The sequence below is a fragment of the Urocitellus parryii genome, chromosome 6 (genome assembly GCF_045843805.1).
Source record: "Urocitellus parryii isolate mUroPar1 chromosome 6, mUroPar1.hap1, whole genome shotgun sequence".
Lineage (NCBI taxonomy): Eukaryota > Metazoa > Chordata > Mammalia > Rodentia > Sciuridae > Urocitellus > Urocitellus parryii.
Genome location: NC_135536.1, coordinates 57,740,129 through 57,755,911, shown reverse-complemented (window position 1 = coordinate 57,755,911; position 15,783 = coordinate 57,740,129). Strand labels below are relative to the sequence as shown.

Sequence of the window (15,783 nt, the reverse complement as noted above, 5' to 3'; positions counted from 1 at the left end):
TAGTTTTTGGCTGGGCACTATGGCATATGTCTGTAATCTCAGCAGCTCTGGAGACTGAGTCAGGAGGATGATGAGTTCAAAGCCAGCCTCAGCAACTTAATGAGGCCCTAAGCAACTCAGTGAGACCCTCTAAATAAAATACAAAAATAGTGCTGGGGATGTGGCTCAATTTTTGAGTGCCCCTGGGTTCAATCCCTGCCATGAAGGAAAAAAGTCGTAATTTTTTTTTTCAGATTTTCACATAAAAGTGTTTGTCCTGTAGAAGTATTTGATAGACTGAAGAAATGGGCAAGACCAATCTGTACTTTTTTATAATGACAGTTGTACACATTATGAATTGATGAATTAAAGAAAACAACATGTAGTAAATGGGAGTTATTTAAATGCACACTGATGATGAAAAAATAATAGTAATATTAATAGTAAAAGCTGTTATTATTCACTATGAGTTCAGGGCTTTATGAGCTATCTCATGTTACCCTTCAAATGCCTCAATAATATGGTGCTATTATTATTTTCATTTTATTTAAAAGGAAATTTAAAATCATAAAAGTTAAATGTTCTTTCATAATGATAAAGATAAATTTGAAAAAACCTGGGTGAAGGTGATATTTGATAGAAAGTATTTCCATTACCTGTCATAGATTGATGGTACATTTCTTAATTTCTTATCTTAAGGAAAACAACCCAGGATAAAAGGTTTTAAAAAATAATAGATATTTACAAATTGGCCTCTCCCAGAAATTAGCAAACCCCATGGGGTATAGTCCTTTATAACACATGTAAAATGATACATATTTCTTTCTAATAATCAGTGGTAGAAATATTAATGCCCTTTAATTGTAGTATATTTTAGTACATTTCAAATTAACAATGAATAAAATGAAGGCACAATTTAACAATTAAATATTTTACTGTATAAAAATTATAATAATTTATAAACATTGTTTTGATTTTAATGTGTTATTAATAGTTGTTTAAATAAGAAAATTTTTAAAAAGAGTCAATTGGACTGCATGATATTGATTTCTCTGTTACTATTAGTTCCTCTGGTTCATTATTTTTTCAAAACTTTTGAATACTGAGTTCTGAATTTTGATCTCTCTCTTGGAGTTCTAATACACATGGCTATCAGCAAAGAGTAGGAAATATATAAGGTCATTTGTACTGTCTCATTTGTACTACTCTGATTAAAATTACTGTCACATTTTTTTGACTTCTATTCATTGGAAATTTCTTTGTAAATGAGTGTAATTAGCTCAATGAAAAAACATGAATCTACTGATAAGTAACATCAATTAAGAATATGCATCTTTGGTTAAGTCATAAATGTGCAGTGATTTAAAAGCCATGCAATTCATCACATTGTCACTTGGTTGTTTTTATTTTATTCTAGATTTGGATGACCCAGTAGTAACTGTTCATCAAAGTATAGGAGAAGCTAAGGAACAGTTTTACTATGAGAGAACTGTGTTCCTCCGGTGTGTTGCCAATTCTAATCCACCTGTTCGGTATAGCTGGAGACGAGGCCAGGAGGTGTTACTACAAGGATCTGACAAAGGAGTTGAAATTTATGAACCCTTCTTTACCCAGGTAAGAATTAAGATACAGTATTTCTACTCACTGTACTAGGACCCTTTCTTAATTCAGGCAGCATGCAATCTTATACCTATTCAAAAGACAGTTTTTCCAAATCTATTCCTTTGAAAACCAATGTATTTGAAAGACCATAGGACAGAAATATGAGTACAACTTGCATTATATACAGTAACTATATTTAAAAGGTCAACTTTTGAAAACTATTTTTTAACTTACTATATTGAAACATAATACTCTTTACCCATAGTATTACCTAGGCTTCATTATAAAATACATAATTGTAAATATTGCTGATTAATTTGGCTCTTATGGAAAATATTTCTTAAAATAAGATATTTTGATTCCCAATTAGCAGTGGGAAACTTTTCAAGGAATTAAAGAATCTATTTAAAATATATTTGGCTTTGGTTTTAGGATAAATCTGTATTTGATTTCTTTGTTATTTTGTTTTTGATTTAGTTTAGGAATAGAGCCTTAATTATATTTAAAATGACTATCTAGTAAGTCATTAAAACTTATTTAAGAAAACTTGAATCAATTTTACATAGAGTGAATAGAGTATAAAATACTATATATATATATATATATATATATATATATATATATATCTTAATTATTTTCCCTCCTAAGATGACTTTGTTATGCATAACAAGATATAAATCATTTTTTGCTTATTTTTGCTTATTATGCTAGTTTTTTATGTTTGTATATATTTTATACTTAGGTGTTATATATTTATTGAGCTATTTTTTTCCCCATCAACTGCCATAAATACCTTATAATTTAAAAACTTTCCACGTTAACTTGTTTGTATTAGAACATGTTTTAGTTCATATCTGCTGCTACAACAGAATATGATGGACTGGCTAATTTGTAGGTAGACACAACACCATTATTTTATTTTATTTACATGTGGTGCTGAGAATTGAACCCAGGACTTCATATATGCTAGATGCACACTCTACTGGTTGGGCCACAACCCCAGCCCCCGGACTGGCTAATTTATAAAGAAAATATATTTATTTTCACAGTCTTGGAGACTGGAAAGTCCAATATCAAGATGCTAGTCTCTGACAAGAGCCTTTTTCCTGTGTGCTAACATGCCAGAGAGGATAAAAGAAAGGTCATTTTTATAACAAAGCAACTTCTACAATAAACTAACTACTCCTGAGATAACATCATTAGTTCACTTATGGGGACCAAGCCCCCACTGCGTAATAACCCCTTAAAGTTCCTATTTCTCCAAAATGGCACAGTATCAGTTAGAATTCAACTCAGTTTTGGAGTGGACATTCAAACTATAGCAGAGGACTTCAATAATAATTTATCTTCATGGGTCTGTAGCCTATGTATTCCATCACTTTGTAATGTAAATAATATCCAGTTAAAATATCTGAAATCTACAAAATAAAAAACTTTGCTTGAAATAAAGAGGTGTTCTACACAAGGCTCCTCCTTTACTAACTTTATTAATATATAAAGTAAACGAGTGACTATTATGTGAAACAAAAACTTTTGTCAAAATAGGGGTACACAATTCTGTGATAGCGAGCATTTCCTAGGAAGTATTAACATCTTCAGTCAATACAGAAGGAAGACAATGACTGCGAGGGCTCACCTATGTGAAAAATGACTGTGGTTGCAGCAACAATAATTGGTACATGCTGAGAACAGTGTGCTATGAAACTAGGAGGGCATACTAGGACAAAATTGCCTAAGAATTCAGATGGTTCACATGGCTGCTTATTCTTTTAATGTTAGAAAATTAAATTTCTTTGGAGGATATTAGATTTTCAATAATAATGCTATTCAATAATAATGTCTTATTTTTAATAAAAAGAGCTTCTAAGACAATGAGATATCTCTATCTTACATGCCCATTCATACTAGGTTAATAACTATATCAATTTGGATTGTATATTTATTTTACAATCCTATTGAGTGACAAAATCTTGTTTATAACTTTTTATAGATAATGTTTCCAGAATGAAATTGGTTTGTGTTCCTGAGGCTGATATGAAATCATAATAAGTCTAAAAGAAATAATTATGCTTTTCATACCTCTCCATTCACTTAATACTGAGAGACATAGGCAAGTATATATTGCTATTTATGTACAAGTTTATAGAATAAATTAGAGTTACAAAAATGAATGTAAACTGGAAGCCTTTATAGTTTTCTAATATCTAAGCATAATTATAAATAACTAAAATAAATATTTTTGAAATTCTAATTTATTTTAAAAGTAGCATGGTATTATTGCTTAAGGTAATGGATAGTATTTAACTATAGCAATAGTAACATTGATAAGGTCACTGACTAATATATAGCGTACCTTTACTTATGTATTTTATTTAAAATATAGTTTTAGAAGTTTAAATATACTTGCTCCAAATTATTTTGTATTTGTTCATTAAACATACTTAAATATATAAATCACATATTCATTTTCCATTTTTTATAACTTTTGTGAAGATGTTCATAACATCTTCTTGTGTATTGTAATTATACCAGCTAATTACATGACTGAACATATTTACATCAATTACATAATTAGTTATAATTAGACTAATTAGACTAATTATATGATTACACAATAATCAACTCAAAATTTCTTTAAAAAACATGGAAATTCATATTCAAAAAGATTTCCAACATAACAGAATATCAACTTTATACGATCAACAAAATAATATTAACGTGTGATAAAGCAGGTATAATTGGTAAAGTTTAAATTCTGTATACATATATACATACATATATATCTAATACATATATATTTATGTATATGTGTATATACAGACCTTCCATTTGACAGAATGTGGATAGACAGATTGACATGTACATACATTTGTATTCTCTGTTATACATTATACATATTTTAAAAAATAATTTTCACTATTTCCTGAATGTGGTGAATTACATGATAAGGTTTAAATTCTTTCATAATTCTGCCTGTAATTATTTATATTTTTTCAGTCCCTCTTGACATGGATAATCTCACTTGGAGACTACTTCACATGGCTTTTGTAGGTCCATGCCTTTTGATATGGAACCTTTTGACTACAAGAGTAATCATCTAAATTCATCCAGGACAGCTTTTTAATTCCATGATAATATCAGAACCATTGAGAAATAGTGGACCTGGAGTACACTATTATGGTATCTCTCTTGAGTTCCCTTCTCATATGCCCACTTTGCTGCTCTGTTCTAAATAATATTTAACAAGATATGCATGTGCAAATCACTGTACTTTATTGGGACATAATTGTTGGTCTTGAGGACTGGAAATCATCTCAAATGGTAGCATTAATTCTCATTTTAAGCCTTAAATTCTCAATATTCTTACCAATTTATTTTCTTTCTTTTTGGATGATCTAATTGCCAAAATTATTCCTCATCACAAAGACTCAAGTATACACAATATTTCAAAGATACATCTATTGCAAAAGTGACTTCTGAATTTTAATGAACAAACCTCCATTTCTATTGGATCAGATATAATTGATTATTTTACATATTTCTCTGGAGATTGCTTTCCATTTGTATTCTCTTGTCCATAGTGGTAGTTCAGTTCTTCTATGGATGGTCCATGCCTCAGGTTCATAAATCCATCTTGTAGCTTTCTTTGATGTTACTTTTGTATTCCTGTTATTACTATTAGACTCAAAATAGTTCAAAACTATTTATTGAAAAATGTGCAAGACAAGCTATTGGCTCTGTTCTCTTCTAAGCAGTAGTCTTTACTGATTTGACAACATGTGAAACACAGCACAAGTGGCAGGGACTAGAATTTTAAAGGAATTTCCCCATAAAATGGAAAAGGCAAAGTCAATATAAATATGCAATGCAAATGCCAGAAAACATATATACACATGCTCAAATATTACTGACATAAATAGACAAAAATATTAATTCATAAAACAAAGAAAAACATGTAGGAGGACCAGACTCAGAGGTAACAGCTTTTGGGTTGAAAGTCTTTTTTGAAATAATGGCTATCAGGCAACATTCAAAATTACAGAAGAGGTACTTGCTGTTTGGTGGATTAAACAATCATGATAAGGCTGAAAATCAGGTTTAAAATAGTTATAAAAAAGAGAAGGTTAAATTTGATGGGATCCTTCTTGTTTCAAACTCAGATATGAGCTCCTTAGAGATACCATCTCGGAATTCCTATCTGATTATATTTCCATCTTTATCACCTTTTAAGATTATATGAATTATTTGCTTAAATATTTATTGTTTCAAACATAAATGATCCATGGCAGTGGATCATCATAAATGATTTCATGGCAGTGCTAGTATTTGCAGCAACAAGTACTTGACACAGGTTATGGACAGTGATAAGCTATTCAATGAAGTGAGATTATCATTAATTTTATATAAACATTTTAATCAGAAAGTAATATGCATATAGAAAAGTACATGAAAGATAAGTACACAACTTGATGAATTTTTAGAGATCATACCTCTCTTAGTAGTATGAAGATGAAGAGACAAAACTTTAGACCAGGTCACTCCTTTCCTTGTTTCAGTTAATTTTAATTCAGCTTCTGGCTGTCATTAAGCTTTGATAGCAATTGACTTTCTTTGCTATATGAAAACTAGTCTGGTTGTAGAGTACCTAATGATTAGGGTAAAGAAGAACTGTGGTTTTTCATAGTAAGCAGCATATTACTTTAGCCAGAACATATATACCCAATCAATATTTGTAAATTAATAGTTGATGATAGGCTGAAGCATGTACCATGCCTGTGAGAGTGGAAAGGAAAAGTCATTTGTGAAAGAAAATTGAATAATGAGTCAAAAAGCACTGTTGTTATTGCATATGGGGATGGAGAGACACCAAAAAGTGAATGATAACATAAATTGTGAGTCTGAATGGGTGGCAGGAAACTATGGTGGTTGCCCTTATAAATTTAACAACATCCAAATAAAAAACTGATGGGAGTTGGCAGGGTCAGCAATGGAATAGGATAATGAACTCACTAAGTTTATGATTTTGAAAATGCTCATCAGATAGTTATCAGAGAATGTGAGATGAGAGTGTGGGTCAGAGTAAGGTAGAAAATGGTGAAGTCATGCACAGAGAGGTCAAAGGAAAACCCAGGAGGGGAAATGAAATAAATAAATATATACATATATATATGTATGCATATATATCCATATATATATATATATATATATAAAACAAATTCTATTTATTCTTTGTTGGCAAACTATGATGTGTCTTGATTTTTGGAGAAGACTGTGTAATGGTCGAAAAATAGATGTCAATGAATAGCTTTAAAAAAATCACCAAAGGGAATTAAAAAAATGAATAGATTTACTTTAGAGATCAAGAATGAAAAATAAAAAGAAATAAAATAAAATAAGAGAAAACAAACACTAGCAAGTATTGCATATAAAAGGAAAGGAAATATTAGGAAAATCAAAAATTATTAATTATAGTACTCTTGGTGATTTTTCCAATATGATATTTTTCTTTTTCAGCAGAAATTTTTCATTTATCTATGCATAGATGTTAATTGATAATATGATAATGCATTGGATTCTATGAGGAGTGTGTTAGCACAAAATTGAAGATTTCAATGTGTATAATAGATAGTGAAATGGAAATCAACCAAGACATGAATAAATTATTGGGATCATAACTGCCTATATATGAAGGGTTGTTATACTAGAAAAGATAATCTAAAATGTTAAACACAAGTAGAGAAATTTGGAAGCATTAAAAAAAGATTTATTGAACTTTGAAAAAGAACATTGGCAATGGCATTACTAGGTTCAGTTATAATGAAGTGTTGGAAAAGTGATATCCATAAAATATAAATTAAGAAAGAATTTGTCAGTGAAAACAGAAACAAGATGTACTATGGAGTATAATTAACTCTATGTTGAGTTTAGTGACTGTATGTTTAATTATACATCTAAATGATAATGTTTATTGTATGTATTTGAGAATCATTACCACTGTATGATTGCTTCTAGAGTTTGAACTACATATAATAAAATTTCCAGAAATATTAAAGGTTGTTCTTTTCAGAATTCGAAGGAGTAATTATGCATATAATTATATGTAAATATTTAATTGCATATATAGTATAGTATTTTATTACTATCTATATCTGTATGTCATTTATAGTTCTATTGATTTACATTTAAGTTTTATTTCTTGTGGTATGATTCAATTTGTACCTGATTCTTATTTTGTATTATCTGTGCAAATTTTCTGCCCAAACTAAAGTGTAATCTAGATAATCTGTTACTAAAATAATATTATTTTTTTATTACACAAATTTCTATTGATTATTTACTATAGTCATTACATTTTTCCCTGTGTTTAATCTCTGATTATATTTAATTTATTTAACATCTATTCAACTCATAACAGGTACCAACTAGGTAGTAAATTCTGCAGAAATAATATGCACTAAGAAAAGCCTAGGATGGTAAAGGGTAATTAGAGTATTTTCAATTAAAAAAAAACACATTGATTTAAAAGAATCTTTTATATGCTAACTCGTGTGTGTGTGTGTGGTACTGAAAATACATTAGTGGGAGCAAACATACATAATCCCTACTCTCTAGGTGGTTACTGAAAAAAGGAGGAATCTAGCAGAGGATAAATCCATTGCCCAAATAACTGAGACCATTACAAAGAGATAGAAATAAAATTTATTAACAGATTTCTCCTGTATCAAAAAGTGAGGGAAGACTTACTTTTGTAACTTAGCAAGAACTTGATGGAATTCATTAGACATAGAAGTAAATGGTATGCAGAAGGAGGACCCTGGAAGTGTGCATGTACATTAGACACTAAGAAAATGGAATGAGACCAGAAATGCAAGGAAAATGCAGATCACTTAGGGTTTGACAGTTGAGTTAATAGCTATAGACTTTATTTGGAAGAACAATATCAAGTCATTCATGTGATCTAGCAGGGAAATGACATTGATATGATTGTTTTTTTTTATTTTAAAATAGGGAAATAAAACAATAGCAATGTGAATGATGGGTATATTAATTACCTTGACTGTGATAATTATTCATAGTGTGTAAGTATATCAAAACATCAAGCTATATAGCTTAAATACACACAGTTCGTGTCAATTAACCTTCAATGAACATTTGCAAAACTCCTGGATAAAATGCAGTTTATTGTACTTAAACTATAATAAGCACAATAAGGAAATATTTTTAGCTGAATATTAGAGTTTAAAGCATTACGATTAAAATTTAAAATAATTATTCAGATTAAACATGTTTAAAGGTCAATAAAAGGATCTAGCTGAGAGAAAGATAATGAATACATTAATAGGAAATTATAATCCAACCTAAGAGTCCAGTTATTAAAGAAGAAAGAGTGGGTCTAGAGGTATAAATTTGAAATTTAATTTGGGAAATGTTGAGTTCGGATGTCTCAGAAGCATCAAATGGAAATGCTGGTTCAAAAATTTTGGTAGTAAGAGACTAATATATCTGAAACTTAAGGGAGAATTCTGTATTAAGGATACAGCCTTTGGAAAGGGCAGGAGAATGAGGCTTGCAGTAGAAATTCATTAGCAAAAAATAATTTGTCACCTAGGGAGATTTTATAAAGCAGGTTAACTGTGTAACAAATAGAATCGCAGGGAATACCTACTTAAGTTCTGAGAGTAGGAAAAACAAAGAAATCTTCAGTAGTTCAGTATCACAGAGGGAGAAGATGTATGACCTCATTCAAAATGTCTGAGTAACCTGGTTATAGGATAACATTTTCTTTCAACGACTCTAAGCACATTTTTTTCTAAGAATTTTATATATTTAATTTACAAGAGTTCTATAACACAAAAGAACATGTCTCAAATGTATTCTAAGAACAGTCTTGTGTATATTTATTTGTGTGGGATACATTTATATTTGTGTGTATAGGAAAAATCTGCAATTACAAACCATTCTTTCATACTTTATCAGGGAGACAATGCAATGAGAGTTTATATTTTTTAGAAGTGAAAAGAAACAGTAACTATATGAGGTGATGCCTATTCCAATTAATTTAATCATAGTGAATATTTCACAATGTGAAAAATAAAAGTTTATTGTTTATTCTACTGAGGAAAATGCTGAGGTGTGACTGATTTAAAAGCAAATTTTGACAATGAATTGAAAAGATTACATCTACAATGGCATGTATATTGCAGTGTGGATTCATTTGACACATTTTGAAGACTGTGTGCTCCTTTCTGACTAAGCTTTATTGCAAATGAACAGTGGTGCCTTTATGTATCAAATTACTTAATGTTCCACTCCTTCTTAATAGAATATTAATTATTGCAATTTGGGGAACTTGACTAATGTTGGGGAACTTGACTATTTTGGGGAACTTGACTAATATTACCCAAGTAGAGTGAAAACAATACAACAACAACAACAAATAAACCACATTGTTCTGGACAAGATGTAATCTGAGAAAAAAATAATCTAAAACTTATCCCAAATATGAAGTTATTTGGGACACTGTTTTGCTATTATCCTAAGTAAATTCCTTATGAGAAGTATTGTTTTAAGATTCACTAATGACTTTACAAAGGAAAGAAATTTTAGGGAATCTAATTTGAACAGAGTCAGAGGATTTTTTTTTTTTTTTTGCAGTTATTCTTTGTACCTTTTGAACAGTTTCTTTCTAATGTTTTTCCTTGGTCCTTCCTGGCTCATTTGGAGTATATGATACTTCTGGCCACTTGCCTGATTTGGGTCTAACTATGGCTTCATAGATTTACCTAGAAGACCTAGTGCTTGAGCTTCTGAACATAAAATACAGCAAGAATAAAAATAATAAAAACACTCACAAATTTTTCTTCCATAAAGTTTTGATCTTTCACCTTTCATTGCTCCATTTACACAAGATATTAATGTATGTAAATTTAGTTATCCATCATTAGATTTGCTTCATTAACTTTGTTCTAAAAACTCTATTTATTAGCTCTTCTTCAGGGTCTTCTTTCATAATGTTTTTATGTTGAAGTCTGCACAGATTGCAGTGTTTGTCGAATAAACTCAATTATTAAGTTTACTGTTCAGATCTTTGCATAATGATTTGCATAACTACCATCAGAAATAGATTTTTCTCCCCGAGGAAGTTAGTTTGCAAAGAAAATGTTATGAATTTTCATTGTAGTCTCTTAGTTTTTACCTCTAGGCAAATTACAGTATTATTTTAAAATGCAGTGTTTCTTTTTTAATTTAGGGCATGTTCCTTAAGAACATAAGACAATCTTCCATATTTTAATAATAATAATATAATTTAATACAATAGAGTACCATTCTTTGCTCATTCCCTCGGGTTACAATAGAATTTTTTAATGACTCCTTTCTACATTTTCAGGGTGAAACAAAAATCTTAAAACTAAAGAATCTTCGACCTCAGGACTATGCTAATTACAGCTGCATTGCTTCAGTGAGGAATGTGTGTAATATACCTGATAAGATGGTGTCATTTAGACTTTCCAACAAGACAGGTATGGAACTCTCTGTTATATGTTTACTGTCTGTAACTGATTTTTAAAAGCATTCTTCAACCTTCTTATAGACCAAATGATTTCTACAATATATGTACAATAAGCACCTTTTTATTCCCCAGAAAAATCTGGGAAATACTAAAAGCTTCTGGTAAATAAAGGTTAAATTTTAATTGCAGTATGCTCTATGAAATGTGTTTATGTATCAAATATACAAAATTATAGTTCCTTAAAATGTGTTCATGCATACCACAAGCAAGCCTATATCCTATTCACAGAGATTTTTTAGGAATATTAGATTTTTTCATATACAAATTCGTGATCTAAGTTGTTAAAAGTGTGTTGTGATCCCAAAGCTAAGTGAGAACCATTCTTTTATGTAAAGAAAGCTAGTTGCTAATTTCAGCTAGGTGTTTTAGGACAGTATTTTTTCAGGAAATGTCAAAACATTAGCAGGATTGCTACTCAATATAGGCTGTGTTTAATAATACAGACCTCAGAATAACTGCAAACAAATTTAGAAGAGATTGTTAAATGAAAGAGTAAAGAAAAAGCCCATGAATTAACTATCTTCTGTATGATTGTATATAAACAATCACCTTCACAAATCAGTAATTGTATTGGTTGTGAAATTCCAACTTTCAGTGGTAGTGGTAATTTTTTATGATTCAATACATATATTAAAGAGTTTAAAAGAGCTCCTTTCCAAAAATAAAATCAATAAAATAAAATAAAAGAGCCCCTTTCCATTGCTTTTGTTGTGGCTAGGTCTAGATCTTAGTTCTGTCTCTTACTTGTTGAGCAAATTCCTTCACATTTCATTGCCCCATTTCCTCATAAACTTATAAAGCAGTAGGAGCTAAGAGAGAATAAAATCATGGAATTTGCAGGTAAATGGATGGCATTGGAGGCGATAATGCTAAGAGAAGTTAGCCAATCCCAAAGAACAAATGCCGAATGTTTTCTTTGATATAAGGAGGCTGACTCAAAATGGGAATAGGAAGGGAGACCATGGGAGGAATAGATGAATTCTAGATAGGGCAGAGGGTTAGGAGGGAAAGGGAGGGGGCAGGGGATTAGCAAGAATGGAATGTGATAGACTTAATTATCCAAATTACATGTATGAAGACACGAATTGATGTCAACATACTTTATATACAAACAGAGATATGAAAAATTGTACTATATATGTGTAATAAGAATTATAATGCATTCCACTGTCATTTTTAAAAAAATCAATAAAAAATGAAGTTAAAAAAATAAAGTAGTAGGAAAGAATTAATGGGTTGATATGTCAGGCATATGGAATATACTTTATTATTTCTTCCAACAAAGAGCTGGTCAGCAACTCTAATCAGTTCATTTTGATGAAAAGATGAAACTTATGATTTTATTGGAAGAAACAAAGAAAGCTCATACATTGAATTATCAACATGTTCCATTGAGTTTCTAAAATTTCAAAATGTTTAATATTTTATCCATTTATTAATTTATTTATCAGAAACTTCTTGGGCCCCTATCATGAAATAATAGATGTAGGGATATTAGCAAAGTTGCAAATTGCTTTAAACTGGATAGTGTTCTATTAAGTAACACATAAAAGTCATTATAAGAAAGTTATAAGAAGAAAGTAGGGAAAAAAGTGAACATAATCAATAGTGGTAGAATTATGTTGCAAAAAAAATGAAAATGTAAAATTTTAGCAGACCTAAGACATAAAATTTAACAATCTCCTGTTCTTTTAAAGAAAGGAAATAGGATATTGTGAAATAAAAATAAGATATTAACATAAGAAAACTAGTTGTAATTATATGGTTATTGTCATGAAATACATTATAACAATTATATGAACCATTATAACTAATTTTCTTAGCTTTGATATATGTTTAAAATACAGATGATGCAGAGAGGAAAAAATAAAGTAGAAGAAAGTTCTTGGATGTGGAAAGGCGTTGCAGTGGAGTTATGAAGAACAGAAAAGTTTGATGAATTGTTACTTATGGGTACAGCTTTCTTGAAGTGCTTTATTAATTTTTAATGTCTTTCATGTTTATTATCTCAGTTTGCCTTTATAAAAATGGGATATAAACAGGAAGATTTTAAAAAGTTATATATTTTCCTATCATCTGACACATAACCATCCTTCAGAAATTGAAGTATTCCTTTTGGTTTGTTCTGAGAATAAGTAAAATTAGCATACACACAAAGAAAATATTTAAAGACTAAGAGGTGAAATTGATATTTGAGGTGCAAATTATTTTTGATATTTTTATGCTGCAAAAAATATATGGTCTTAGGTCTGAAGAACTCACAGCTCACAAAGGATAGGGACAAGATTGATCCTAATGTGAGATTAAATAGGAGCCTAACCAGCTCTTTAGTTTTCACAGAGCTAGAGAAAATGAATTGAAAATCAAGCCACAGTGTTTTATTAGAAATACATAAAGACTTTTAACTTTAATTTTAATGGGGACAATTGTCATGAAAGGTGACAGAATTCCTGAAGTCTGTCAAAGAATCTAGGTGATTTTAACTTTGAGGTTATTTTTAATAATCACCAGCTCAGAAAGAATCTGGACTATCTTTATAGTGGGCACAGGTGTGCTATTAAAACAAATATTTTGTTCAGCCTTTCACAATTCTGACCCATTCTTTATTTTTTCTAGTTAATATATACCTACATTGATCAAACAAGGAAAACAGTTTTTTTTCTCTTGTGAATTATATGACAAAAATTTCAGATTGATGTTTATTACAAAATGAATTATAGTAAATAATCAGGTTTAACATATAAGCTAATATTTGTTTGACTCTTCAATAACTGCAATCAGGCAGGCATGTAATATGCCTAATACTTTACATATTCAAACTAGGTTTGCTTCAGAACTTTTCCCATCTGGTTGTGCTCATAGTTGGAAGGGCTTGTGCATTTCAAATAGGTGAAATCATCTAGGTAACTCTCAAAGAGCACCAGGAATAAATTAAACATGGAGTATCTTCATGAAAGCTGTTCTATGAACTGACAAGTGCACAAAGGCTACTTCATTGCTTAAGTTACCATTGTCATAATCCATGTGAAATCAAATACTCCTTATGATTCTCATTATCATAAATCTCTAAGGTACATGATAAAATGCCCATGTTTTTTTCTTATTTTGTATTGTTGCTGGTGCATTATAGTTATATGTAGTATTTATTATGTATATAATATCAGGGTTCATTTTGGTATAATCATACATGCATGTTATATTATTTGTTCCACTTTAGTCCCCAATACTTCCTCTTACCTCCCCAATGCCCATATTCTGTAGTCTTGGTTTACAAAATGTAAAAGAGAATGTGCACCTTACTGAGATGGAAAAAACATATTATAAACCTTGTAATATGTTTTGTTAACCTCCTCTATAAACTAATTTGTTTATAAATGTGCTAACTTTGGAAATGATTTTCATAAGGATGATCAATTAATTCACTAATATACTTTTTACACAGAAAAATTTTTACTGCAACATCTCTGCAGTCAAGTAAAGTTTTTAATTATAATAAGTATATAGTACTTAGAAAACTAGGGTCTAAGAGTCATTTTAAAAGTCAGTGTCATCTATAGATGTCAATGTGTTTTCTCAACCTTTTCACTATGAATTGGCATTGTAGCTCATAATTTTATGCCCACGGAGGAAACTACCCAGTAATTTATGCACCCCATTGATTGCCTGACAATGAGAATATATCTCCTGTCACAGAAGTGTCAGTATGCATCACACCTAATCTAGTGTCTTAAAGCTTATCACGACAATTTACAACATTATATATGTGTGTGTGCTCGCGCATGTGTGCTAGTTGTGTGTGTGTGTGTATGTATATATATATATATATATATATATATATATAAACATACATATGCATAGATGTATATATATACCTATGAGATGAAGTGCCAATTTATTTGTCTCCTGTTATGCATATTTATCAATTGACAAAGTGCTATGGCAAGGTCCTAAAGTTATTGTGGTTATTCTTCTACTTCCATTTGGAAGAAAAAAAATTATATGAATTCTTGATTGATAAATTATTACTGTAGTATTATGTCTCATAGTTTAAAAAATAAACCTGTCAAGATTTGTAAATTCAGAATCTTAATAAGAGTATGTGTATTTTGAAGTGATCCTAATTATGGCAACTGATCATAAATTATTTAAAATTTTTCAGATTATGTGTATTTACAACATAAAGGTATATATAGAAATTATGAGAAAACAAATTTCATTTATTTTAATGTATTTCAAGCACTTACATGTTGATATCTCATAATTTCAAAGGCAAATAAGAATTAAGTAGGTTACCCATATTAGGATGAAAAACATATTTTGTACCTTCTTGAGAGGTTATGATGAATTCTACAAAGAAATGGGACTTGTGGGGCTAATTTTACTTAATTATATAAGTGCCTTGATTTAGTGTGTTCAACCTTAGCAGTTATAAAAAATATATAATTGAGAAGTCTTCCTCCAATGCATGTTACATTTAGAAACCAACTCATCACACAAGTACACTGGCCATAGAATTAGTAGAGACCTCCATCACCTCCTTTTCGGTCTGTCCCTCTCCCTACTCTTCTTTCTCTCTTTCTCTCCTCCCACCCCTCCCTTCCTTCTTGTCCCTTCCTCTCCACCTCTCTCCA

The 15,783-nt window shown here is 30.1% G+C and overlaps 1 protein-coding gene across 1 annotated transcript in view; it reads left to right on the top strand.

The window, feature by feature from the left end:
• The window catches only part of Mdga2 (MAM domain containing glycosylphosphatidylinositol anchor 2), a 772,336-nt gene that overhangs the window by 492,483 nt on the left and 264,070 nt on the right, over window positions 1–15,783 (top strand). The window contains exons 4-5 of the mRNA XM_026391061.2: window positions 1,397–1,593; window positions 10,970–11,102. Coding sequence (XP_026246846.2) covers window positions 1,397–1,593; window positions 10,970–11,102 — 330 coding nt within the window. The remainder of the gene's footprint in view (window positions 1–1,396; window positions 1,594–10,969; window positions 11,103–15,783) is intronic.